General features: G+C 41.3%; 1 protein-coding gene across 2 annotated transcripts; it reads left to right on the forward strand.

The window, feature by feature from the left end:
- The first annotated feature begins 1,048 nt into the window (after nt 1–1,048).
- On the forward strand, nt 1,049–22,959 carry efna1a (ephrin-A1a). 2 transcript variants are annotated; one of them, XM_084739733.1, is made up of 5 exons: nt 1,049–1,397; nt 20,054–20,349; nt 21,568–21,633; nt 21,719–21,814; nt 21,940–22,959. In XM_084739733.1, exons 1-5 carry the CDS (start codon nt 1,300–1,302, stop codon nt 22,065–22,067), a joined length of 684 nt encoding a protein of 227 aa, XP_084595859.1. In that variant the 5' UTR covers nt 1,049–1,299; the 3' UTR covers nt 22,068–22,959. The 2 variants fall into 2 exon arrangements, with proteins under 2 accessions (XP_084595859.1, XP_084595860.1); XM_084739734.1 differs by having other exon boundaries at nt 21,943–22,959.
- Nucleotides 22,960–26,500: the final 3,541 nt, after the last annotated feature.

The raw sequence follows: 26,500 nt of genomic DNA on the forward strand, positions 1-26,500 counted from the left end.
GTCATGTATTAAAGTTTTAGTCACGTTAAATTTAGTCATGTCCCGTGTTTTCGTGTAAGTTATAGCAACTAGCGGCTAGTTAGCAACGGCAGGAAATGCGGCATTACCTTGAATAAATGTCAAATTTCTGTGTGTTTGAACATTGTTGTAAACATTTAGGATCATATAAAGTACACAACATATGTCAAGTGTTTTTAGACATTTTAATGTGGGAAAGTCACATATTATGACTTTAAATTTTAGGACAATTTTGTAAAACTAAATGTGAAAATATAGGTGTACTCTTCTGAGTAACTTATGGTCATTTCTTTATTTTAATTTATTTTTTTTAATTGTCACTCCTACCTTCAAAAGACTAATATAACAGAGGCTTTTACATTAACCTCTTGTACTTTGAGTGAACTTCAGACAAATTTAAACCACCAACACAACATTCAGTTAGTTTATTTAGACCGTCCCAAACAGAATTCAAGACTATTTAATTGTTTTTAAGGAATCTACATTTGAACATTGTGGAAACATTTGATGTGGAAATACTACATATTATAGCTTAAACATTTAAATATTATTGTCTGAACTATGAAGCCTTTTGTAAAATAAATAAATAAATAAATATTTTTCATATTATGATATCAGAAAACTTGTAAGTGTATACAATACAAGTATTCAGCATAAAGTAACTTCTTTTTTTTTTTTCTTTTTTTTTTTTTTTTTTACCAAAATACCATGAAATATGATAAGGTATAGACAAACATTCAACAAGTGCCTGTGAATAAGATTCTGCCAAAATAATTCAGACAGAAAAAGAAAAAAAAATGTTTTAAAATGTTGTTTTGTTTACTTATGCTGACATACTGTACATGCTGGAGCTGTAATTATGTGTAGCCTACAATACGTAAACATACAGCATGTACAGAGAGACCTGCGGTGCGCTCGTCTCTCGGACAGCGCTCTGATTGGTCCCTCTGGGGCGGTGGGCGGGGCTCGCGGCTGTGGGCGTTTCACAAAACCAGGCAGCGCGCAGCTCAGGCGTTCATTCACTACGGATTTGTCCACTGATTCTGATCTCTGTGTGCTTTCTTGTTTTTTAATACCTGAACGACTCTGTTTACTGTTTTTCTTTTCGAGCCGCTGCGCGCGTCAAGTGTTTTTGTAACCGTGCGGTTTCCAGGTGCGCGGACCAGCTCTTCTCCGTAAACTTTTTTTTATTGTTTTTTTTTTTATTTATTTAATTTGTTTGCACAGCCTACCTGAGTTGTGTTTGCTCAGTCTCTGCACGCCTCCACTCGTCTCTCCACCATGGATTTGGTTTGGATTGTGGGCTTCGTTGTGAGCGTCTGCGCCTGGTTTGCTTCAGCGGAGCGGCACAGCGTCTACTGGAACAGCACCAACCCAAAGTAAATATCTGCTTTTATTTGTCTTTTCCGATTTAAATCAGCTGCTCCTGAACCTCACTCTATTTTTCTGTCAGCGCACACAACAATCTTACTTGTCATCTTAAATATAAATTAACTTTTAACCCAATTATCACCGCGGATTTGACTATTATCACACATTTTTGGGTGCGTTTGAATAACTTCATGCATATGCAGCGAGCTTGTTGGGATGAATTTGTGCTGGAAGAGGCGACTCGCTGCTGTTGTCATGATAATGTAAGACAGTTGGGAGTCTGTCCTCCCCCTCATCCCTCCTTCTTGTTTTTTTCTTTTTTCCTGGGCTCGAACCTGTCATTATTATGGTGCTGTTTACCTGTAATACTTTGTCTAACCTGTTCACATTTAATCCCTTTCGCAATCTGTGGACGTGTGCAGTGGGATTAGTTACATCAGGTTGTGTCATCCAGTTATTTTTTGGAGTTAAACAGCAGCTCACACTTTTGAGAAAAGATTGCTGCTTTTAAATGGGTGAAAGTGAGGGTTTCATGGACAGAGAAATGAGACGATGGGGTTATGTGTAGGATCAGTTTTAGATTGCTGTGAATGCTGCTGAAAATACATCTCATGTGGACTCTTTTTGTGCTCATATGTGTCTTTTCCCCCATTTTTCTGAGTATATTTATTTGCAGGAGTGCAGAATAATTCAGCAATGAAGAGCTGCAGTGATTTGCAAACTATTTTCATTTTTCATCAGTCATTTTTTAAGGAAAAAAGTAATGGAGGGTCTGAAATATAAATATTTTCTGTTTTTTTGAGTCCTTTAACTAAACTAAAGTAAACTCAATATTTTTCAAGACATTTAAGGATGCCATTTTGGGCTTTTGGAAACACTAATCAACATTTTCTGATATTTTATAGACAAAGCAGCCCTATGTAAGTTGAGTTTCATTGCTAAAAATCAGTAAATTTGTGTTTTTTTTATGCTCAGTTTTTCATTTCAGGACATGAACATGTATGATCCATGCAGAAAATACATCTTACTTGGATTCTTTCACCACATAGATGTGTCTTTTGAGTGTGTAGTATGGAGTCCAGCAATAGTAAAGCAGTGTGGGTCTGCAACTAACTAATGTATTATTAATCTGACAGTCATTTTCTCTATCAATCGATCAAAATAGTCTTTGGTCCATAAAATGTCAGTCATCCCAAGGCATCATCCACAAATGCAACACAACCCAAAGACATTCAGTTTACTCTTGAATACTCACACATAAGAAGCTGAAATCAGAGAGTTTTTAGTTTTTTCCTTTAACTCGATGAATCGATTATGAAAACAGTTGGTGATTAATTTAATAGATGTTAAAAGTCAGTGAATTTGCATTATTTTCTGCTGTTCATAAGCTGAAACCTTATAGGGGCAGAACTTAAAATTTTCCTTGGCCTGACTCACAGCCCCAACGTGTTGAAATATCTGTTGCAATATCCTCCCATCTGACAGAGAGTCCTAACCTCTTGTGTGGAGTGGGAGGTTGCAGCGTCTCTTAAATCAAGAGATATCACATGGGGTTTAGGTGGCTGTCAGGGAGACATAGGGGTGTTCATATTTCAGCCGGTAAGACGAGTAATAATGGTGTATGACAGAGACAGAGGAGGTAACTTGAGGCCTGCCCAGTAGGTCACGCTGTGGGAGAGAGATGGATTGCTCAGGGAGGGAGAAATCGGAGCTCAAATTGTCGGGGTTAGGAGGCCGTTCGGAGTAAAGTGGGGGTCAATTAGAATTATGGTTGATGATGGCTGGGGTGAAATGGCTCGGGGGCACCAGGAGGGTTAAGTTTATACACACTGCAAACGAACTTCTTACATGCACCCACACATAAACACACCCAGTCGCACACACACACACACTTTGGGGCAGGCAAGCACAAACAGAGACTCCTGGCTGGCTGACAATCACTCAATCACAAACCAGGACACTCAATCACACCAACAGACGCCGTCTGAATCAATCAACGTTGGGCTCAAACTCGCTCGTGTCTTGTCTTGGTTTGCAGATATTCAAATATTCTCCCACTGCTTCCCTCCTGATTTCCCCTGTGGTTTCAAACTACAGTATTTAGTGTTCTCAGAAAGGCAGTAATTATAGTGACAAAGCCTTTCACTGAGTCAAAGTCCCAGATGGAAAGGCGCTGTTGTTGCATCCCCACTGTGATCATTCCTGTATATATACTGGTAATCCGTCCTTTTGCACTTGCTATTTTTTTTTTCCAGATGACTGTGCTAAATCTCTCCCTTTGGCTACTCTTAATCCTGTATTCACAGAAAAAAAGTCGAGTTTCTGAGATGTTTTCATTTGCCGCTTTTCATCATTCCCCCTGCAATCTGCTCTCCTCCGTTGACCCATTACTCGATACAGTGTGTTGACGTCCATCCCTTCCCCTCATGAGACATGTTTGTGCCTCGGTTTATCGTTCCATCTCGTTGGTCAGGGAGCTGCCGTTAATCAAATTGATCTCAGATTGATCACTTCGTTCCATGGGATACAGGCTCATTTCCTTTTTTACCCCCCTCAGTGTGTTTGTCGAGGGATTTAGCAACACACACCCTCACTCATACATATAAATGCACAGTTGCCCTGCTCACCACTAATTTGTGCGTGTGTGTGAGCACGCCTTAGGCTCCACTGACTTCCAAGGTCGTATGCCTGTACTTTAACTACTTTGTTTCAGCATGAGTGAAATCTATTCCTGACTGTGTGTCGTTTCAGCAATTTCTGACCTCTTACTTGTTAGTGTATTTCAGGGTTGGTACGGGTGCTGGAAATCCTTGAAAACACTTAATTTTATATATTTTCAAGGTTTAAAAAGTGTGTCAGTTTTGGATTAACTGCTAGAATCTGTAATTTACCCTTATACGCTAATACTCACCCCCTTTTTTCTTTTTGCTGCATTAACAGTTGAGCAGGCTTTTTGCCTTGGTCACCTTTCCTGTTTCCTGCACTTAGATATGCTATGTGTTAGGCTCATCTATGTTGAAAAGAAAACCAAATTATGAACATGGTTAAAAGATGTTGCTGGGAAACCTGTAATAGCAACATATATTCACATCTTAAGTTAGCTAATGTTAGCAAAATGCTGGCAAACTAGCTAGCTAATCTACATCAGTCATGATCTAGCTAGTTAGTTAGTGTTTTGCTATCCTTAGCTAGCTTAAACCTACTTCGAGGAGTTTTAACTGGATATGAAAGAGTCCAAATTTATTAATGATATCTCTATATGACCTACATGAGCAAACAAGACCATCTGTGAGAAGATCGGTTGTTTCTATATAGTTATTCAAGCCTGTGTTTACATTTTAGCTGTCAAAGTTACGTTAGCCAGTTAAAAAAAAGCAGACGAGATTTTTATTTAGATTGTTTTATTTTTTAAATTATATTTTGTGGTTAAGTCAGTAGAAACGCTACTGCTTTTGTCCAGAGGGGCCTCCAAAAGCAACGCAATATTCCTTACAGCAGCTTTAAATTATGTTGCTAGAGGACTTGCAATAGCTACATATGCTCACCCTTTAAGTTAGCTAATGTTAGCTAAATGCTAGCCAGCTCACTAGATGATAATAATTATAATAATAATCATCAACATGAGTCATTAGCCAGCTAGTTAGCTATCATTTTGCTGACATTAGCTAACACTAGGTAGGTAATCTATTGTACATAATCATTAGCTAGCTAGTTAGTGTTTTGTTTACTTTAGCTAGCTTATGTCACTAGCACCTAACTTTTTAGATAAAGAAATTAAATAATTTGGATATTGGCTCTAGGATGCCAAGTCTGCTTACAGACTTTGAAACATGAAACATGCTATCAGGAATCATAATTTTGGTTGTTTATAGCTCAATTATATTTGATTCAATGTGAAACAGAAGTGAAATCATCATTCACCACAGCTGTAAGGTGCTGCAAAAGTCTGAAATGCTTGTAAAGTGCTTATATTTGACTTTGGATCAGGTGATTTATAACCTTTGTGTCTGATTAGCAACAGCTTAATCACCAGCTACAGCTAGCTGATTCCCAGAAAGGGGGCTCACCAGCGCGCCCAGTCAGCGCGGGTACCCAGCATGCCAGTGTGCGTACGTGTCTTCTGTGGAGGGAGTGTCTGTGCAGAAGCCTGCTGTGTATACATGTGTGTGAGCGCTCACTTGTACAACATCACCGGATCTGAATGACTCACACACACGCTCTTGTACACATTAACCCAGTCAGTCATCCACACACACGAACACACACATGTGCCACACGGCTGTGATTGATGTTAACATCGTCCCAGGAGCCCTCTGGACTCTACAACTCCAACTTGAAGCAACAATCTGCTCATTCACTGCTTCTTCCTCCCTTCACCCTTTTTTCCCTGCTGACAGAGCATGAGTAGACCACCACCTCCACCACCACCACCCACTCCTCCTCCTCCTCCTCCGCTGCTTTGTACCTGTCTCCCCCTCTCTCCAGCACCTCCCTCCCTCCCCCTCTTCTTGGCCAGGTTCCCTCTTCAAACTCGGTTCTGTGAGTCTGTTAACCGTTTCATGGCCCTCTGGCTAACATCTGTTTGATCCGCTGTTTGTTTTAACATCATCATCATCATCACCCTTTTCTGTTATGATAGCACATTTTTGAGCTGAGTCTCTCTAATGAACTCTTTGATTTTGGTTAAACAGATTGTTTGAGCTCACCATGGTTTAATTCGTTTAATTGAATCTGTGTTGGCTCAAATGAAGCAGTTATTTAAGGTATGTTTCACCCACATGAAGGATTATTTTTGGTATTTATCCAGTCAGTATGGGCGTTTTGTGATGCCTCCCATACAAATTTGGGAATGGTCTTCATGGTGAGCCACAGGAAGAGAATGGTAACTGGTGTGACCGATTGGATTTTGGATTAGTGCAGAAAATAAGCTCTGTGGCGAACAAAAGTTTATGATACTTGCATGTTTTGTTCAGCAAGATAATCTTCACAAACAAACACCACTTTCATGATTTTAAAATCTAACAGTAGGCCATAAATGAGCTATATCACAATGACAACCACTGTAGTGTCGTTTAGCTTGCCTACCTGTTAGCAATTACCTTTTTAAAGACACCTAAAAGCTTCAAACATTAGGAGTGGAGTATTAACTGACATATTTTATGTAGTAAAACAAAATTTGAAGCTTTCTTTAGCAGGCAAATTGCAGGCACACAAAAGACCCACTGACATCGAGATAAGGGAACCAGAAGTGCTAATATGCTAACTCATTTCTGTGTCTTAGGACTTATTCTTGCAGCACTCTGTGTCACTTTTACATCAAAATTAGAAAGTTGATCAAAGAAGCAGCTAGCTAATCTACATTAGTCACTTGCTAGCTGGTTATCTAGCATTTTATTGAAATTAGCTAACTTAAGATGTAAATATATGTCGCTTTTACAGGAAAGAAGAAAGCTAATATACATCAACCATTAGCTAGCGAGTTAGCAAGAATTTTGCTAACATTAGCTAACATAAGATGTGCATTTTTGTGTCACTTCTACATGAGAGGAGAAAGTGGACCAAAGCAACTTCAACACCCCTAGTAGCTAGCTAATCTACATCAATTTTTAGCTAGCTAGCTAGTTAGCTACCATTTTGTTCAATTTTGGCTATTTAAGATGTAACTATATGTCAGTATTACATGAATAATACCAGGCTTCCTTAACTGCTATTGGAGCACAGACCAAAACAGGGTGTGGCTTAGGTTGGGCCATCACTTCTTCTGTTATGATAACACATTTTTGAGCTAATCTGCTCAAATTCTGAGGTCTTTCTATGTAATGAGCTGTTTAATTTTGTTTAAATTGCAAAAAGAAATGCTTCCAGATTGTCTGAGCTTTGATTCATTTAATTGCATCTGCTTTCTGAGCCGTGCTGGCTCAAATGAGGCAGTTATTTAAGGTATGTTTCACCCACATGAAGGATTTTTTTTTGGTATTTATCCAGTCAATATGGGTGTTTTGTGATGTCTCCCATACAAATTGGGGAATGGTCTTCACGGTGAGCCACAGAAAGAGAATGGTAACTGGTGTGACCGATCGGGGGTCAGAGTTCGCCGTGTGATGAAGTGGCACAGCCTCTATCAATCTGTCAGTCATTCTGTCACGCCGGTGGTCCCTGAATACCGGCTGCCACTCAGGCCAGCCTCCTCTTCACACGGCCGTGGCTCTGCCTCTGGGAAACTCTCATTCTTTCCCCCCTCCGTCCTGTCTTTTCGGTCCCCTTCGCTCCTTCACCGGCTTTTATCTCAACTTTACAAGCTGTCCCTTTTCAGTCTATTATTTCCTCAACTCCAACTCTGGCTCTCGGAGAAGGGGGGAAGGAGGGAAGCATGCTAAGAGGTGTGGAATTTTTTTATCGTTCTTGGCACCCATGGCGATCCGTCACAAGGCACTTTGCCCTTTCCTTCACGCTTTTTTTTTCTCCCCCCCCCCCTACTTCTTCTACCTCCTCTATGAAAAGCCACTCTAGTCTTCCCAGCAAACCTGTTTCTTCTTTCTCTTCCTGGTCTTTTCACTTGTCTGTCCATGCATGCTTCTCCCCCTCTTGAGTGTCTTGCTGAAGCGGTGGAAGTGGTAGAGCCAGTCTGAGAACTCAAACCGTGAAAGGAAAGGGGTTTAAATGAAGAAGAAAAAAAAACCAAAAAACAATAGTAGACTTGTAGGAGTGGGTTAACACGTCTGTTTGCTTTCTGCGCTTGTGCGCTCGTACAGATGAAAGATAAGATTGGTTCCTGATTAGGTGGACACAGTAGATAAGAGATTTTTGCGTTTTTTTCTAAGTAATCTGAAGCGGAGCTACTTTCCTAGAAAAACATCCAGGTTTCCCACTTCTGTTCCTCCTAATCCAGCCTTTGCTCTAAACCCCCCCTTCTCTTCAGTAAATTCCTAAGTCCATCTTTCTCTCGCATCGTCTGTTCCCTCCCCCGCTTAATCTAGCCTTGTAATCTGTCTGGCGAATTCAATCTGGGGGGAAAAAAACCCAGAGAGATTGTCAAACGGAGGGTAATCGCCTCTCATAGGCTCAATGATCATTGAAGTGTGTTGACGCCTATCTTTACGGCCTCTAATCGTCTGTAAGAAGACTTTACAGCAGCGACCATATTGAAAAGAGTTTTTTTTTCCTCTTTCTGTTCAATATTTCCACTTGTTGGTGCTGTGTCGGAGGCAGGAGGCCTTGTTTTATTGACTGCACCAGATAGAGAATCAGGCCAAAGGTTTTAACTTCCCGCAGGCGTGCTGTCAGTGCTACCAGAGTCTGCACGCTGTCTGCTCTGCTGTGTGTTTCTCTATGAAGTGCTGCACTTCCTGGCTACGTCTTTTCCCGGGAAAACAGCGTATCCTGTCTGCACAATAAACAATACGGTTCTCACACAGCAACACACGCAAGACTGTAAAAAGTCTGGACTTGGGAGTTGATTGTATTTCCCAGGCTCAAATGAGGAACTCAAAGAGAATAAGTAGATTAGCGGCGATTAATGGTGATTAATTGTTTTTATGAAGGGATGCGCTCAACTGTTGAGCCTTGAGGATGATTTGGGATCCGCCTCCCCGCCTGCCCCCGCTGTCAAATCTCTGCTGTTAAGTCTCTATCTGGGGTTCTCCTCTGATCAATGTCGCCCTGGTCAGTGTTCCTCCTCCCCCACCCTGCCCATCCTCGTGCCTCTTCCTTATCATCGCAGCAGACTTCCCCTGCCTCCTTCACGCCCTGCTCCTCCTCTCTGTGCTGCTTCACAGCCCCACACAAAAACCAGAGAGGAAGAAAAACTCAAGTAGAACACAGATTTATGATTATAAGTGGAGCCTGCACTTTCTTTCTCATGTTTTGTGTGTGTGTGTGTGTGTGTGTGTGTGTGTGTGTGTGTGTGTGTGTGTGTGTGTGTGTGTGTGTGTGTGTGTGTGTGTGTGTTCTCCAGACTTGTTTGTCAAGTCTTGGTGACAGTCGGTGCACCCACAGCGTATATGTGTTTGGATGAGGATGAATTAGTCAGCAAGAGTCAGATATTATCTCTGAAAATGAACCATTGTGTTTGTTTTGTTGTGTAAATAAGAGCCATTGTGTAACTTTTGTTTTCCCCTTGCATTTTCTGTCTTGTTTGTTAAATGTCTGGGTTTGCTGTGTAAACATGTCATAGCAATTACTGCCACCCCCTAGAGGTCACTTCTATTATTACCATTATTATCAGTGTAAGAATCACAGAGGAATTAACTGGAACCAACTGAACTTTTCTCATTTCTCTTTAATGTACAGGTTTTATTTGTTCAAGTTAATTGACATTAAAATGTCTACAATTCATTTTCAGAATTTATGAACATGAGTTAATCTAACTTTAAGTATTTTTTACTTAAAATTATGAATTGAAATATGAGTTGATTGAATGTACTGTACAATTAATTAGCTCATAATTAAAAAAGTTTTTTAAAAAACAGAGGTTTCAAGGCAACACACTGCAATAGATCTTTGAGTCTTGAAATGAACTAAGAAAAGTTTTGCCAACCAATAATCTTTAGTTGAGTTTTTTTTTCTTTTCTTTAGATAAACTTGACTCTTTAAGTTTTAGAAACAAAAGAGTATTCAAAACTTGTTCACAGTGAGCTGCGAACCTTAGTAGTCATTATTTGGGTGCCTGAAAATTAAATGGTTTTAATTAAAAAATATTAAAATATTAACCATTATTCAATTTCACTTCAGTGAGTTTACTCAAAAACCTTTTGGGAGTTTCTAAAACTCAAAAATTCAAGTTTATTTAAAGAAGAAAGGTAAAATATCTCAACAAAAGATTAATAGTTGGCAAAACTTTCAAAACTTAAGAGTTTGAGTTGTTTGTTTGTTAAGTTTCTAAAGGAACTTGAGCATCATATTAGCATATTTCCCAGCATGCATTGTGTAAGAATTGTGCATTTGACTCAGAAAGTTAATTGGTTTTGAATTATTACAAAATTACCTCAACTTGTCCTTTCAAATTCAGTGAACTTAAAATTTCAAGGCAGCCTGAACATTATAATTTAAAACAGAAAGTTTATTTTTACAGTGTATTAGGTATCTGTAAGCAATATCTACTACTACTGCTCCTACTACTATTTTTATAAAGTCAATTTAATATCCGGGTCCTGTACTCACATATTGTAAATCCCCTCATGGAATTCATTAAGCCACAACCTCAGACTGTGTTTGCAGGAGAAAAAAACACAGCGCATGAAAGTTTTACCTTGTGGAAATCAATCCGGCAAAATCGATTTTCTTGTACAGATATTTGCCTCCTGAGAAATGTTATGTCAGCGTTGACCTTTCTCTTCTGGCCCCTTATAAGATACAAATGGCTCAGGGGACAGCGTGAGACAGTTGGAAAGAGCATATGTATTCATCTAAGCCTCCTTAGTGCCGTGGAATCAGCCAATTATTTCTCTGCTGGACTTAAAGCTTTGTCGCTTTGCTGGGGTGGCAAGAGGAGCTCGACTAGTTCAGCCAAGAACGCCGGCAGAATGACCAATGATCCGCGCAGACAAAGGTTGAATGACAGACAGGGAGAAAGCTGATTGAGATGGATGACAAAAAGTCACACGGTGCAAACAACTGAAGGCTGGAATATTATGTTAAAGTGGGCGGGAGCCGGGAGAGTCAGACCATATTTGTTTCTATGACGACCCGAGCATGCCCACGCTGCATTGTGCGTGGCTGTGCAAACGGTGGGTCAAAAAGTTGCATATTTGGAATACCACGGGGACAGGTTGTGATTGGTTCAGCGGAGTCTCGGGGCGGGGTGGGGGAGGGGACAGAGTTGACATGAGGATCTGGTTTGCTTATTGAGTGATGAAAGACGGACAGAGAGTGGGAGGGGAAGGCTGACACTGATGGATGAATAGATAGACGGATGAAACAGAAAGAGCTGAGAGTGAAAACGTTAAACAGGCCAGCTTAACTAAGCTCATGATGCAGCTCGGGAAGGTTTCAGCGCTCTCTGATGTGCCACCACCCACATGTACGGTGGTTACAGGTCCTTGAAAAGTCTTAAAATATCAAATAAATCCACTTTTACTAATATAAGGCCTTAAAAAGTATTAAAGAGTTGCATTTGAATGCATGTCTTATCTTGTTAGTCTTTTGGGTTTTTGTTAAAATGCTCAATGCTAAAATGCTGCCAATAAAAATCTGCATCTGCATCATGTTCTGTCAAAGAAAGTTTTCATATTAGACAATATATATATGTCAATACAGATATGACAGATATATCTTTGATAGGCCAGTATCAGGCCTGTGGTATCTGTCTGGCTCTATTTGTAAGTGACAATAAATGTATTTACTCAGGGGAGTATGTCTGTTTTTACATTTACAAAACTGGCATAAATTTAAAGCTATAACATGTAACATCTTTGCATTAAAATGTCTAATGCCAGACATGTTATATGTTGCAGAGAAACCTGTAATTCATTCAAGGTAACATGCATTTCCTGCTAACCGCTGCTAGCTACCTGCTAGTTGCTAAATTGTGGGAAAACATCAGGAAGGAAGTTGGTGACTAAACGTATGTAAATAAAACTTGTTCCTCAAGTCCCATCAGGACCTTCACAGGCTTTTTTGTGATTGTTGAGGCCTAAAATGCCTGATTTTACTGCAGCTTTTCTGAAAAATTAATGCATGTGGGAACAAGTGAACATTTAAATAAAGTTGTTTTTGCATAATCTGGTGAGAATAAAATCACACTCTGTCCTGAGTGTTCTAAGTAACTTTACCAAAAATGCTTAGGATTGCAAAAAATTTAACAAAATATGCTTTATTTGTAAATGAAGATGTGCAGATGGGGGGCTGTTCCACAAAGAAGCAAAAACAAAACAGCAGGCATAAAATCTAAAAAAAACACTAAAGTGCACAATAATAATGAAAAACCTTGTGTTGTTTTCAATATCAGTGACAAAATGTTTTAAAAAAAAAAAATATATATATATATATATATATATATATATATATATATATATATATATATATATATATATATATATATATATATATATATAACTTGCGCGAGGTTACCATGATGGGTCAGATTTTCAGAGGAGCTGTTGATTGGACAAAAATTGCAAGGTCGTGCAGAATTCACGGGGATTGGTTGAGTTTGAGTTAATTGTTTTGACCGCAACTTCATGGAGTCAAACTACATCTTTTGTTATGGTTATAGTGTGAGACAGACCCCTGCTATAATGTGCGTTTAAATAAACAGTGGCGTTAAAAGGTTGTACATTTAACTTGCTGATACGTGTAGACACCCTGACATGGAGTCATGTAGCTTTCACAGACATATCTTGACACAAATAGCTCCCTTGTGTCCAGTGTCTTTCATTATTCTGTTAACACCTCTCACTTTCCCCACCATGGACACACTTACACACACACACACACACACACACACACACACACACACACATGCATGGTCGGTGTGTCTCTTTTTGAACTCCAAAACGCCAGTGTAAAGGAGTAATACCCCTTCTCTTTGTGAGAACAATAGCGGTGGGGGGAAAAAAAAGCCCCACCCTGCCCATCTCACCCTTTACTCTGCGCCCCAGCCCTCAGCCCCTGATACGGGCCTCGCTGTCCACTCTAAGCCCCCTGTATTAAGCAGGGTCTGGTGCTGATGAATGGACCCGAGCTCAGCCTCTGCTCCACCCAATAATCCAGGCTTGGACGAGCCGATTAGGTGGTCCCCACATTCCGGTTCACTCATCCGCGACGTAGGCCAGTCACCTTTTGAGTCGCATTAATGGCGTGTGTAAAACCCGGGAGGAAAATAATCATGTTTATGTGGTTAGGGTGACAGTGCAGGTTAAGTAGGTTAGAGCTCCTGTTTTTAGATGTAGTCTTCCTAAAAGTTTGTCATACGATTGGCCTTTACGAACCTTAAAGGAATACCTCAGATTACTATTATTCAGATGTAGGATCGTATAAGATAAAAAAAAAAGTTATTTTAGCCATTTAAAGAAGGTCCACTTAGAAAGAAATCAATATCAGTTTAAGTTAACCTATATTTACAATATTTTTCCCCCTTTGCCTTGCTGTCAGACAGCCTTTTCTGATGGTAAACAACAGTTATGCAAGTCAAATATCACTCTCTCCAAACCAACAAATCTCTATAGGCGAAATCTATAATTTTCCCCCGCAGAACACAGTGTTGTTTCTCTGCCGCTGCCTCGATCTGTTAGTTTGATTGTGTTATTTTGTGACTTTGGTGAATCCGAACTATACTTTTAAAACGCCAGAGTCGCACAATAACACAGGCGAACAAACAGATCGAGGCAGCGGTAGACCAGCAACTCCTGTGTCCTGCCAGGTTAAATTAGTGATTTTGCCTCTGGAGTTTGGTGAGCACCGTATTTGGCTTATGTAACAGAAGTTTCCTGTCAGAAAAGGTTGTCTGACAGCAAGGTTAAGTAATGAAAAGATTCTAAATATAGTATATGCTTAAAATCATATTGATTAAGCCTTACATTTCTCAGTTTCTGTCCTGGTTCTCCTCTCTACATCTCAGGTAATACACTGACTATTGATGAGTCATACAGCCTTACTTCAGATAATACAAACTATCCCTTTAAGTAGACTAGACCTCCTCTTTTCAGATAGCGTGGTCATAAATGTGTAGTTTGTCCTACGATGGCCTTTGCAGACTTTAAAATAGATCTGAATCGATCTTCAGAGCAATTCCCATCATAACACCAGTAAATAGAACTTAAAATGCACAGGCTTCCCTCTTGCTGACTGTTAGTGTATAAGACTCTGCGGTGCTGACTTGGCGATTGTCCGACCTTTGATCCACATTGCGGCCCCTTGGCCTCAGAGGTCCAGCATTCCACAGGGCGATAGAGTGCAGAGATGAGAGGGTGATGGATGGATGAAAGGAGGGGGTAGAGGTGGAGAAGAAAGCAAAACGCTGGCCAGAGAGATTAAAGAAGAGAGATTAGACTCCGGCTCCTGAAGAGGCTCCAATAAATCAGGAATTCCTCCTTCTTAGCAGAGGAGAGGAGCGAGAGTGGCCAGGAACCGCCTGTAGTTTATTTTTCACCAGATTGTGCACTTGCATCCACACCCACTCGTCCACTTGACTTTCCCTTACTGCCAGAGGTGAGAAGTAACAATTAACAATTGTCCATAAATTTCGAAGCTGACCGATTTTGAAAAGACAATTTTTCAAAAAATCAAGTTTTTTAGTCAAATAAATTTAATGAAATTGATTTGCAAAGATTATTTCCTTTTACATTGTTTTCAGCTTGAAGAGTCAGTTCTTTTAAGTTTGTAATAGCAATCCTTTCAAAAAATATAGATTCTCTATATCTTAACACAAATATTTCTACTTTCTATTCCTTACATTTTCATAACAGGCTTGGTACTTTAACTGTAATGCATTTAATGGGAATTATTGATTATTTTGCATTTTTGCACGCTGCTTTCCCAACATCAAGATTTTGACCTGAATGGGTGAAACAATAACAACAGAAATAACAGAAAAGACGATTACCTGGTGCATCCATCAGTGCAACTGATGATGATGTAAAAGACTTAACAAGACCAAACAGTAAAAAAACAAACTTTGATGCTGTTATGGCACCAACAGAATAACTTCAGTACTATCGAGTATCAAAAAACGCCTTGTTCTTTGATACCAGCCTTCAGTGCTTTGGGAGAAAATCTTCAACTTGTGGTTTATTTTTTATTTTGTAAAACTGCTTTGAGTGAAGAAATGCCAAGGTACTGAAACATGAAACTAAAAAGCTGAAACGGACGACTTAAGTTTATGTTATGAAACTGGTTTGATTGCATAAAAGCAAGCAAAAAATGACTTGCACAGTAGTGTGAAATGCAATTTTAGTTTTGCTTAAATGGATTTCATAAAATTGGTATTGAAAAAAGTGTCATTCAGGAAGCGGTATCTCTAACGGTACCAGTATGAAAATGTTTTAACTAAACTCAGTCCTACAAAACAGATGAGAGGGAGACTCGAGGCTCAGCCAGTAGAAATGTACTTCAGAGGATGACTTTTTACTTTAATACTTTGACTACATTTCAGAGCCTGTACTTTTCCATTTTTCCTTGAGTAAAGAAGTTGAATCAGTCGTGTCTGCGCCTCACTTTGATAAAGAATGTGGGTAATTTTGCCACCTCTGCTCGCTGCTATCATCTGCATTCATTATCGGCATTTATTATCCATCTTATCTCGAGTGAAAACAAACTCCCAGATTCCTCAGAGCTCTACAAACGCAAACACATGCACACCCAGACACAAACAATCACACATTTAAATGTCTCCGGCTTAGACAGACACACATGCACCCAATCCTCTCTGCATATCTGCCATAGCTCCACAAATCATCCTTAAGCAGGGAGTGCAACAGCTCCTCCGTGCTGTTAACTTCTGCCGAAGCTCCAGGCGTCACTGTCATTAGAAGAGAGAATCCTGGGATAAACAATGGCGATAAATCGAGACAGCGTATTGACAGAGAGGGGGAAACAGTCTGCGAGAGGAAAATAACAAGGGACACACACCGAGGGGAGACAGACAGACAGAGGATTTTGTGTGCTAAAGCGAAGGTGGCATGATTTGACTTTGTTAGCTAAACCTTTTCACACGCGGGCCTAAGCTCGCTTTGAAGTGCGTTACCGCAATCAGTTAATTAAGCTGATGATGTGGAACGTTTCAATGCCGAGGCGTTAGAGGGGAACAAAAGGCAGCGGGATAATTAAAACTATTTGCCATTAATAAAAGGGGCTAGCCAGCCTCCCCGGGTGCGTATTCAGCCGCTGCTCTCTCTGCTAAGTGAGGTATTCCATCAGCGGTGAATAGAGACACTGTATGAACCAGCGGCATTGATAAAGCAACTGTAGCACTCGAATAGAGAGAGACTTCAAAAGCCATTTCCAACTCCAGCCCTCTGACCCCCCCTGCCCACGCCTATTCATGCCCTCTGCCTCCCCCCAAAACTCTCAGCCTAAAGGGGCTGGGAAGTGGGAAGCAGGAGGGCATAATTACCCCCCTCCAGGGCAACTTTAATACCCTTTTTTGTGCTTTAATTGCACCCCCCTTCGACCCCCTTTTGATGAACACATTGGAAGCATACCACAACCAGTTTGTAATCGAGGGTGGTGGTTGGGGTGGGGGGGGTTGGGTGAAGGGGGTTTGTTTGCAGTGTTTGCAGGGGGATGATAACTCTGTCAGGCAAAAGCAGACAACAGTGTTTGTTCAATAGTGTTATCGATTCGACTGGAATTGAAAGTGGCAGGGGGAAAAAACACTTTAGCGCCAATCTGGTAAACAGAGCGTGGCAGGCAAACTGCAGATAAGCACTAAGCTGCCTGGACCATGGCAAAATGATAATTATTGCTCCCTCCCACTGAAAAGTTGGCTGGAGCACAATATTATCAGCGCAGTTAGATGGAAGTTTCATCAGTATACTGAAAAAGGTACTTGTTTTCTTATGTTGTTGCTGTTACGGTGTTGCCAGCTAATCTGGTCATCAGTATTGAGGGGGTGCAGTCAGGCGGAGAGAGAGAGGGGAGGGGGTAAAAGGGAGGGAGGGGAGGCAGGAGCAGGAGTCAGGGCCCTGTGTTTTGGAGCCACAGCGTCTGTCCCCTTTTTTTTACCACGGGGGTACCAGGGAGACCACTGGTCACAAACAACAACAGCAGCTAACGAGCGACGGGGGCCTGCGCCCGCGCACTTTGATCGTTTGTCACACATATGGAGCTTGTCACACGCACACGAACCCCGCCAAATGCTACTTGTTACATTTAGTAACAGTGTTTTATGAGAAAATTCCCAAAGAAAAATCCACTCGAGGAGAAAAATGCCTCCAGTGGTGTGTTTTCCTTCATGCTCAAGGTGTCTGGTTTGCACCCTGCAGGCTTTTGAGAACCTGTGACTCTTTGAGATCTGTCGGTCTGATTAAATGGCAGTAGCTTAAAGGGATAGTTCAGATTATTTGATGTGGAGTTATATGAGGCACTTATAGATAATCACTATATTACACACAGTAGATTACAGTCTGTTAGGATAAGCGGAGTTTCTAAAACTATAAGATTTAAGTTTATCTAAATAAGAAAAGTAAATTATCTCAACAAAAGATTATTAGTTCTCAAAACTCAAAAATCTATAGAAGTAAGGTGCCTTGGAATTTTGAGTTTATCCATTGTGTAAGCCAAATGTCACTCACTTCAAAGCAACCAAACTTCATAGGCAAAATCATTAACTTTACTTCACAGACCATGGGAGTTACTGGTCTACTTTTGCCTTCATCAGTTAGTTTGTTTGTGCTATTGTGTCACTTTCTTGTTTTAAAAGGTTAGTTCAGATTCACCAAAGTCACACAATAACACAAACAATCTCGCAAATCTAGGTAGCACCTCACGTGTTCTGCAAGGTAAAATTACTGATTTCATCTATGGAGTTTGGTTGATTTGGAGAGAGCAATTTTTGGCTTATATAACTGTGGTTTCCTGCAAGGAAAAGCTGTCTGACAGCAAGGTACGGTGTTGAAAATATTCTAAATAAAGTGTACCCTTAAACTGATATTGATTTTTTTTTTTAGGTGGACTTTTTTTCAAGTGGCTAAAATACATTTTGCTGCTGACCCTGTCCACAGCAGCGCATTGCTTAACTTCTGTGTTGGCGCCGCGCCACACACTGTAGCTAATACACTGACTATCGATAAATATCTCACACAGCCCCACTTCAAATAGTCCGAACTATCCCTTTAACTCATGCACCGGCTGGCTGCCTCTTTTGTTTGGGGTTGTTGAAAAGCCTCATGAACCCTCCGTGTATTCATTGCAAGAGCAACAAAACCCTATATTAGACACACATTCTCCTCGTGTGTTGTGAAAATATTTAAGTCTGCTGAATTTCAGCCTTTCTCAGGGAACCCATGGTGATCCAGAACAGTAGGAGACGGTAAACTGATAGGCATCACTTGGGAGCTCAGAACCTGGGAGGAGGTGTGTGTGTGTGTGTGTGTGTGTGTGTGTGAAAATGTGTGTGTGGGTGCAAACAGTAGGTAGCTACTGCTTTAGGTTGTTGATAGATGAGAATTACTGGGAAGTGTGTGTGAGTTTGTGTGTGTTGCTAGCGGCCAGCCACCGCTCCAGGCCCGGTGATAGATGGCTTTGGCTGAGAAGAGAGCATTAGCTGTGAGCCGCCCCTGGAGCAGTCACTCAGTCAGGGGGAAGGGGACAAAAGCTGAAATACCTTTAGTGACAATTCCCTGGAGATAAACTCATAATATCTCTGAAAGAAAAGCCGGGAGGGGGAAAGAATCATGGATAGTTGAGATAAGGCCAATTTAACCTGCCTCAGAGGGTGCTAAATTGTTATTTAACTAGTCTAAAGTGTCTGTAATAATTAAATTTCGTTTGTGGGGACATTTGAAGCCGGCTGAAAGGCCAAAAAAGTTTTGTTTACTTATAAGACCATCGTAAAGAGGGTGGAGGGGGTGGAGGAGTGAAGGGAGGGATGCAGGGAGGAATGGAGGGGAGGCAGACAGTCTGACTGTCTCTCTGTATTTGTAATGAGAGGGAGTGTGGTGGGAGACAGTTACAGGCCGTCACCAGACTCATTTTGTATGTGTCTGCCCATCTCGCCAACCCTAATGAATAGGTTCAAACATATATGACCTTTATTTATATTAGAGCCCGACAGACACTGGATGTTTGGGACCAGTGCTGGTAGAGATATTAAGGAGTAAAAATATTCTGGAATTAAACCGGAAATAAACATAAAATTCTGCTTATATTTATATCTGCATTCTGTTCCGTATAGGGATCATTTTACAGTGTTTTGTCTGGCAGTGCCATTTGAAAAAGAAATCAAACTGCAAATTTCTTAAAATGAGAAAAAGAGAGAGAGAAAAGAAGTTTTCATATTGGAAAACATTTATGCAAGTAAAAAAACAGACTGATGTAGCCATGACAGGACAATATCAGGCTGATAATATCAGGCAGCCAATATATAGGTCATGCTCTAATTTTCATCCTTGTCTCTATCCCGAGTAAACTCAGGTGTTCTTCTGCTTTTGTTGAGGTTGAATTTGTCATCATGAATTCTGCCTCTCTATCTGTGTGTGTGTGTGTGTGTGTGTGTGTGTGTGTGTGTGTGTGTGGGTGTGTATGTGTGTAGCCCTGCAGATGTCGATACTCATCTCCCGTCTTGACGGGCTAACTGACTGCTAATGTTTCTCTGTAAACATCATTCAGCTCCTGCGGGACACGGGATCAATGTGCACTCACTCCTAACTTGCAACACAAGCAGCAGCAGCAGCAGCTACACTCGCCTCACGTTCATCCATATTTATGCGCATGTCCTCTGCAGATCACTCTTCCCGTTATTGCGTTTTCCCTCTTCATTCCGCTCCAACACACACACACACACGCACATCCTCACTTGCAAACACTTTCTCCTCCTCCTGCTCTCCGTCTCTCATTCTCAGGCCTCTCAGTCTTTCCTCTGATTTCCCTGTTGTACACCGACGTGCAGCCGATCAATATATAATCACAGGTTTTGAGGCTTATATTTATTACCGCTCCGATGCTATAACCACGGTTATCAGTCTCCTGCCACTTGCATAACCATCCTCCTCTGCCTTCTCCTCCGCAGGTTTCTATGGGACAACTACGCCGTGGAGGTGAAGCTCAATGACTACCTGGACATCGTCTGCCCCCATTACCCTCAGGGTGAGGTGCCCTTGCTGGATGCCGAGCGATACGTGCTCTACATGGTGGAGCGCGAGGACTACGACACCTGCAAGCCCCAGTCGTACGATCAGATGCGCTGGGAGTGCGGCCATCCGTTTGCTCCTCACGCTCCGGAGAAGTTCTCTGAAAAGTTCCAGCGTTTCACTCCGTTTACTCTGGGAAAGGAGTTTCGCCAAGGAGAAAGCTACTATTATATCTGTAAGTGTCACCATAGCTCACTCTCTTTTTCTGTTTGCCAGTTGGTCTTGTATTCAAACAGATCCGCTAAGAGTCAACAGCCATGCTACCGGCTCTGTGACACTAATGGTGCATCCCATTTACCTTGGAGGTTGGAAGTCAGAGCTGGGAATGTAGTTACACCAACTTTCCAGTACAATAAGTCAGGTTTTTTGCTTGTTAACATTGCTTTACACAGTATTTGGCGCATGCAAACACCATAGCAACATGTCCACAAATATAACCTGGACATTCCTGTGTGTAGAACTGATTTAACAAGACACAAAAGACAGCAGAGCTAATAAACAGTTCTCACTATGCTAGATGCAAAGAGCAGCCATCTTGGATTTTGAGGTCAGAGTTGGTGAGGTTCCTCCAACTGCTGACCAGAAATCTGATTTCAGGGGGCCTTCACACTGAAATTTCACTGAAATCGGTACTGTTACTTCCAAACAGTGCAAATATTTGGTCTTTATGACCAAACCAAAGACTAGTTGAAAGGTTAAGCGATCAACAAAATTATTAAAATGAGATTTTAATAATTAATTAGATTTCATTGCAATCCGTCCAATATTTGTTGAGACATTTCACACAAACCTCATGGTTGTGTTAGAGGAAAAGTCAGGGCATCATCAAAGGCATTTGGATTCATCTTTCGGAAACCATGGGTGTGTCTTTAAAATTTCATGGCAATCCACCGAAGAGTTCTTGAGATATTTCAGTCTTGACTGACCGACCTGTCCATCATTCCCGTCCCCAGAGCCCCTAGGCTAGCGTGGGTAAAAAACTCTACCTTCACAAGGAAGTGAGGTTAGAGTTAAGTTCTGCTGGTTTCTGTGTGTTTTTCCACTGACCAAGATATACTGGAACTGTGTGTCCACCTCTTTGAAGCTTGACATGGACGTCAACCAGGGTGTTGGCTCGGTTTGCCCAGTTTGTGCAATACTTACCCTTCTAGAATGTAACCACAAAGAGCAGGCAGTGTTGTCACCCTGACCATGGCTGTAATTAGATAAACGGCAGGACAAGACACACTTCACCCGGTCACAGATGGCGTCCTAAAGCTTTGTCCCTGTGTCTGTCTGTTGCCAAGTGTTTGTGTGTGCGTGGGTGTGCATGAGCGCCGGTGAATTAAGGGGCCAGTGGAGGATAAGTGCATTAGTTGGGATGTTAACGCCTATGTTGTTTTCTTTCCGACAGCCAAACCGTTGCACCACCATGGACAGGAGTGCCTCAGGCTCAGGGTGGACGTCGTAGCTGCTGATGGTGAGTTAGGAAACCAGCAAAATGACCTCTAACGGTTGCGTTAGACCCAAGCAGAGTAATTGATGGCATTCTTCTTGTCTTCCAGGCTCTCAACAGGCCAGAGTGGCTAAAGAAGGCACAGGTGGGGCTGGAGTCGGAGCTGGGGGTGGGGTTCACAACCCGTCCAACAGACTGCCTGCAGGTATGTTGACCAACCCTGTGTCCTCTCTAATTATCCGTGACCTTAAAACAATCAGGTACATTCAGGATTACACTGGGGTGTAAGTATGCGGTACTAATGTGTCTCCTTTATCTCCCATCTTCAAGCAGATGACCCAGTGGTAAGGCTGCCAGACGTCCAGAAGAGTGTACGGACGAACTCTGCAGTGGCGGCCACATCCCTCTCAATCCTCTCATTGCTAGTCCCATTTTCATTACTGCTATTGTTGCACTGAGAGCACATGAAAGGACTGCTGTTGGCTGGCAGACATTTTTTCTTTCAGGGACTACAATGAAGACAGTCCGTGGGGATGAAACCACTGACTCAAAAAGACAGTTTTCCATGCCCAGTGCTGGCCACAGGGAGAGACTTTTGAAGCTTGTAAAGTACAGATGGACTCGCTCGCACCACATGTGCTGAGCATTTGAGACGAAGTATGCGTCTTATTTTTCAAAAGGTGACAGTATTTTTTTTTTTTTTTTCGTGGAAAGACGGAGCTCTCCTTGATTTGTATTTTTCAGGGGGCTCTCCAAAAAAAGAACACAAACCTCTTTGGATGATAACCCTAGAAGAAAATATGAAGACGTTGAAGAGGACAGTGGCCGAAGAACAATCAAGAGCAAAGAAACCAACTCTGTTTGAATTATATACAGTAGATTCAACGGAAAAGTAATCTCTTACCTTTTGAGCCAAAGATCAGTCATCTCTCCAACTTGTACACTATTCCACCCTTGAGTATTGTGTACTATTTGTTGTATTGTTCTTGTAATGGTATTGAGTGGCATTGATGTCCCAAGTGATTACTTTCTCTAAATGTAGCATCGACAGACACAGGGGCTGTTCTCATGACTACCATTCCTCTGCAAAACTCGACCATGTGCTTATATACTGTAGCACTAATACTGCACAGTACAGACACACACACACACACACACACACACACACACACACACACACACACACGGACATCAGATGACACGACATACTGTAACACATGAGAAAACACTACATTGAACTGTGTTACGTGTACATTCTGTGAAAATAATTTATAACATTTGCAGCTGAGAAGTTTTACTGTATATACCATGTGCTCACAAAATAATGTTTACTGTTGGCAACGGGGAGAACTTTTTCTGGTTCTCCTGGTGCACTCTTAGAAATAAGGGTTCCTAAAGGGTTCCTCCTGAAGGGCTGAGGTTCTACTCAGAACCACTTGCTTCTGAGGAACCTTTTTTTTAAAGAAAGGGTCCTTCAAGGATTGTTGAAATTCTCGAGGAACTCTTTCCTCACGAGTTTGTCAAGGGTTCTTTGGTACTTAATGTAAGAGTTCTCAGCAAAAGCCCCTGGGTTGGTTCTAGATAAAACCCTTGGAATATAAAAAGATTTCGGTAGAACTCCCTGAATGGGATGTCATTAACACCCCTACAAGGTGGAAAGTTCTGGATAGAACCCTCAGATTGGCCTTTTCCACCAACATGGAACCATTGTTCCAGTTTAGGCAAGTAATTTTAAAATACTCTGAGCATTTACACCGAAAATAAACTGGTTGTGAACCTTAAAAGAAAATGTTTTCCATGAGAATCAAAGTGGTCTTGTAATATTCTACAATGGTTCCACTTCCAAATCGGTGGAAATGTGAACTGGTTTGTTACATAGCTGCAATGTTCCAAGAATCTTAACGGAACTGGCTCAAGAACCAGAGCTAATTTGGTTGAAGGGTTTTTCGGTGGAACCATTACACAATAGAAGGGTTCTAGGTATGAGCCTTTCTGTTGGATTCTAAGTAGAAAAGGTTCCAAGGAACCAATGAGGGTTATTCTTCCCTGGGGACAAGCCGAAGAACGCTTTGCGGTTCTAGTACGCACCTTTATTTCTAAGAGTGTGGAGTTAGTACTTGTGTGCAAGAGAAAACGTGTGATTTGAAGTGAGAGAAAAGGAGCGACTGATTGAAAGAGTGATGAGACAAAATGTTTTTTTTCTGCCAAAAGCAACAAAAGCAAACACTGAGATGTTGTGTGCGTCGCGGAGAGGCGGGACTTCTCTGTTTGTTGGATCTTGCCCCTGTGACGGTTAAACTGTCCGACATGAAGAGGTCTTCATTACTGCAGGACCCCCCCCCCCCCCCCAGCCCTGTGTACCATGGTGCTTTTCTTCATGTTTTCATGCTCAAAATAAGCATATACTTACAGATACAAAGTGACGTAATCAGCTATTTAGATTTAATTATCACAATTTTTAATGATTTGAACACGTTATAGTCACCGGTTCGCAACAAACAAGACACGGCATCACCGAGTTGCCAAGCACATCTTCACCTGACAGGCTGGCTTGATCAACAAAGCACAACAGTGTATGACTACCATTGAAGTCAGTCTTTTTTTTATCTGAATTCTTGTTACCTAATTTTGTACATGTGTAAAGAAAGAGAAGTGTATAATATGTATATATATACATAGAAGATTATATAAAGACCTGTTTGATAAATATTCTAAATGTGAAAATTTCATGTGAAATAAAAAAAGATATTTTTGGAAAACCAGAACAGCTTTCTTGTGAATATTTTTATGGCTGGCGTGGCTCGGTCTACTACTCTGTCCCAGGGTGAAAGAGCTCAACAACTATTAAATGGATAGGCACAATATTTTGTACAGACAGTTATGGCTACTAGAGGATTGATCCTAATGACTTAAGTGATCGTCTCTCTTTTCCTTCAGTGCCACTATGTGAATTTTAGTGAAGTGTCTCAACAGTTATTGGATGGATTGCCGTTAAATTTGGTTCAGGCATTAAATGTTTCCCTCAGGATGAATTACAGCAATTTAATGATTTAACTTTTCATCAAGCAACATTATCAGGTCAAAATGTTAAAGGGATTGCTCAGATTTTTCGTATTTGGGGCTTTATAAGGTACTTCTTCATAGTTAGTGTATTACCTTCAGTAGATGCTGGTTGACATGCCCCAGTTAGGAAAAACGAAGAGGAGAAGAACTGAACAGGACCTAAAAAAAATAAATAAATATCATTTCAGGTGTACATGATATTAAGCATATTTTACTGCTTTGCCTGCCTGCAATAAAAGCTAAATAATGCTCCCTGTTGCTCAACCAAACTCAATAGGCAAAATCAGTAATTTTACCTCTGGTCCACTGGTATACCCTGCCTTGATCTGTTGGTTTGTTTGTGTTATTGCATAACTTCAGTGATTTAAAAGCTTATTTTGGATTCACTGCAGTCACATAATAACACAAACAAACCAACCATTGGAGGCTGCAGTAGGCCAGCAGCTCCTGTGTTCTGCAAGGTAAAATCACTGATTTCACTCATGGAGTTTTGTTGAGCAAGACAGAGCAAAATTTGGCTTATATAATGGCAGCTTCTGCTTAGAAAAGGCTGTATGATGACAAGGTAAAGTGGTGAAAATTTTCTGAATATAGCATACACACATGTAATATAGAGTTTGGTTTAGATAGGCTATTTGTAAGGGAAAAATTAGGTTTTGCTGCTGACCCTGTTCACAGCAGTACATTTCTTAGCTTCAGGGTTTGTGCTTCTGCTGCATCTCCAAACTAAGATGACATCCTGACTGCTATCTACTGAATGTAATACACTACCTATAGAGACGTGCCTCATACAACCCCACTGTAAATAAGCTGAACTATCCCTTTAATTTGTCAAGTGCTTCGGTTCACAGCCAAACATCTGCAAAACTAATGATGTTTCCATCAACCCCAGCTGTACTTTGTGTTTACTACTAATTAGCAAATGCTAACATGCTAAACTGATGTGTGGGACATGGAAACATACATCCTAAACATCATTAGATTAGGTAACATCATTATGTAACATTGCCATTGTGAGTATGTCGCCATACTGTTGTTGCATTGTTAGACTTGTTTACAGGTTCAGGAGTATCATCCTGAATAAAATATCCCTTTTCCCTCCTAACTAAGGTGATTTGGTGCTAAAAGCTGTCAGGAAACCTCGCCCATTTCTCCTTTTGATTACGCCGGCGAGCTCTCTACAGAAGGAGCCAATAGCACAGATAATGACTCAGACACACTAATGTGACAGGAGCTGAACAGAATCAAGGCCAGCATGGCCCGAGACGGGAAAAGGCTACAATAGAGAGATAAAGGAAAGGGGGGCTGCTATTATTACCATTAAGGCCGCCTTTTGGCATGAAGACTGAATGCACAGGTGTGATCCCTCAGCCGTCTTTATCTCAACCTTCTGTAGAGCCTCCACCCTGAGCTACAACAACCCCACCTCCCTCCCAACATAAACACACACACCTCCCCTTCTCCAACCATGATACTCATCTGCAACTTGCATGACAGGCCATTGTTCTCATCTCTCCTTCTCTTGTCTCTCCCTTCCCAGGGGAGCTTTACGGCCGTGACAGTAAAAACAGCTGTAGCACCAAGAACTGGTGCCACTGCCTCACAACTCCCCAGTGTTTTCAAAGGGATGGCCGTAAATTAAGGCCGGCGGACAGGCCCCTTAACCGCCCGACCCCTGGAAGAGGCTCCGCTGAGTAGTGGCTCGTCAAGACGAGACAATCCTTTTTATTTACTCGCTCGTTCTGCGTACCAGCTTGAGTAAATGTGAAGAGCAAGTGTGAAAGCTTTAACGCTGTAGTAAATGTTAAAGGCAGTCAGGAGACAACCG

The sequence above is a fragment of the Lutjanus erythropterus genome, chromosome 16, assembly GCF_056507025.1.
Source record: "Lutjanus erythropterus isolate fLutEry1 chromosome 16, fLutEry1.hap2, whole genome shotgun sequence".
Lineage (NCBI taxonomy): Eukaryota > Metazoa > Chordata > Actinopteri > Lutjaniformes > Lutjanidae > Lutjanus > Lutjanus erythropterus.

What these genes read in the sequence shown, in the direction of transcription:
- efna1a (XM_084739733.1), top strand. Translation starts at nt 1,300, where the DNA reads ATGGATTTGGTTTGGATTGTGGGCTTCGTTGTGAGCGTCTGCGCCTGG. An exon ending in AGAAAGCTACTATTATATCT is followed by an intron (nt 20,350 to 21,567) that starts GTAAGTGTCACC and finishes TCTTTCCGACAG; the next exon opens with CCAAACCGTTGCACCACCAT. An exon ending in GTCCAACAGACTGCCTGCAG is followed by an intron (nt 21,815 to 21,939) that starts GTATGTTGACCA and finishes CCCATCTTCAAG; the next exon opens with CAGATGACCCAGTGGTAAGG.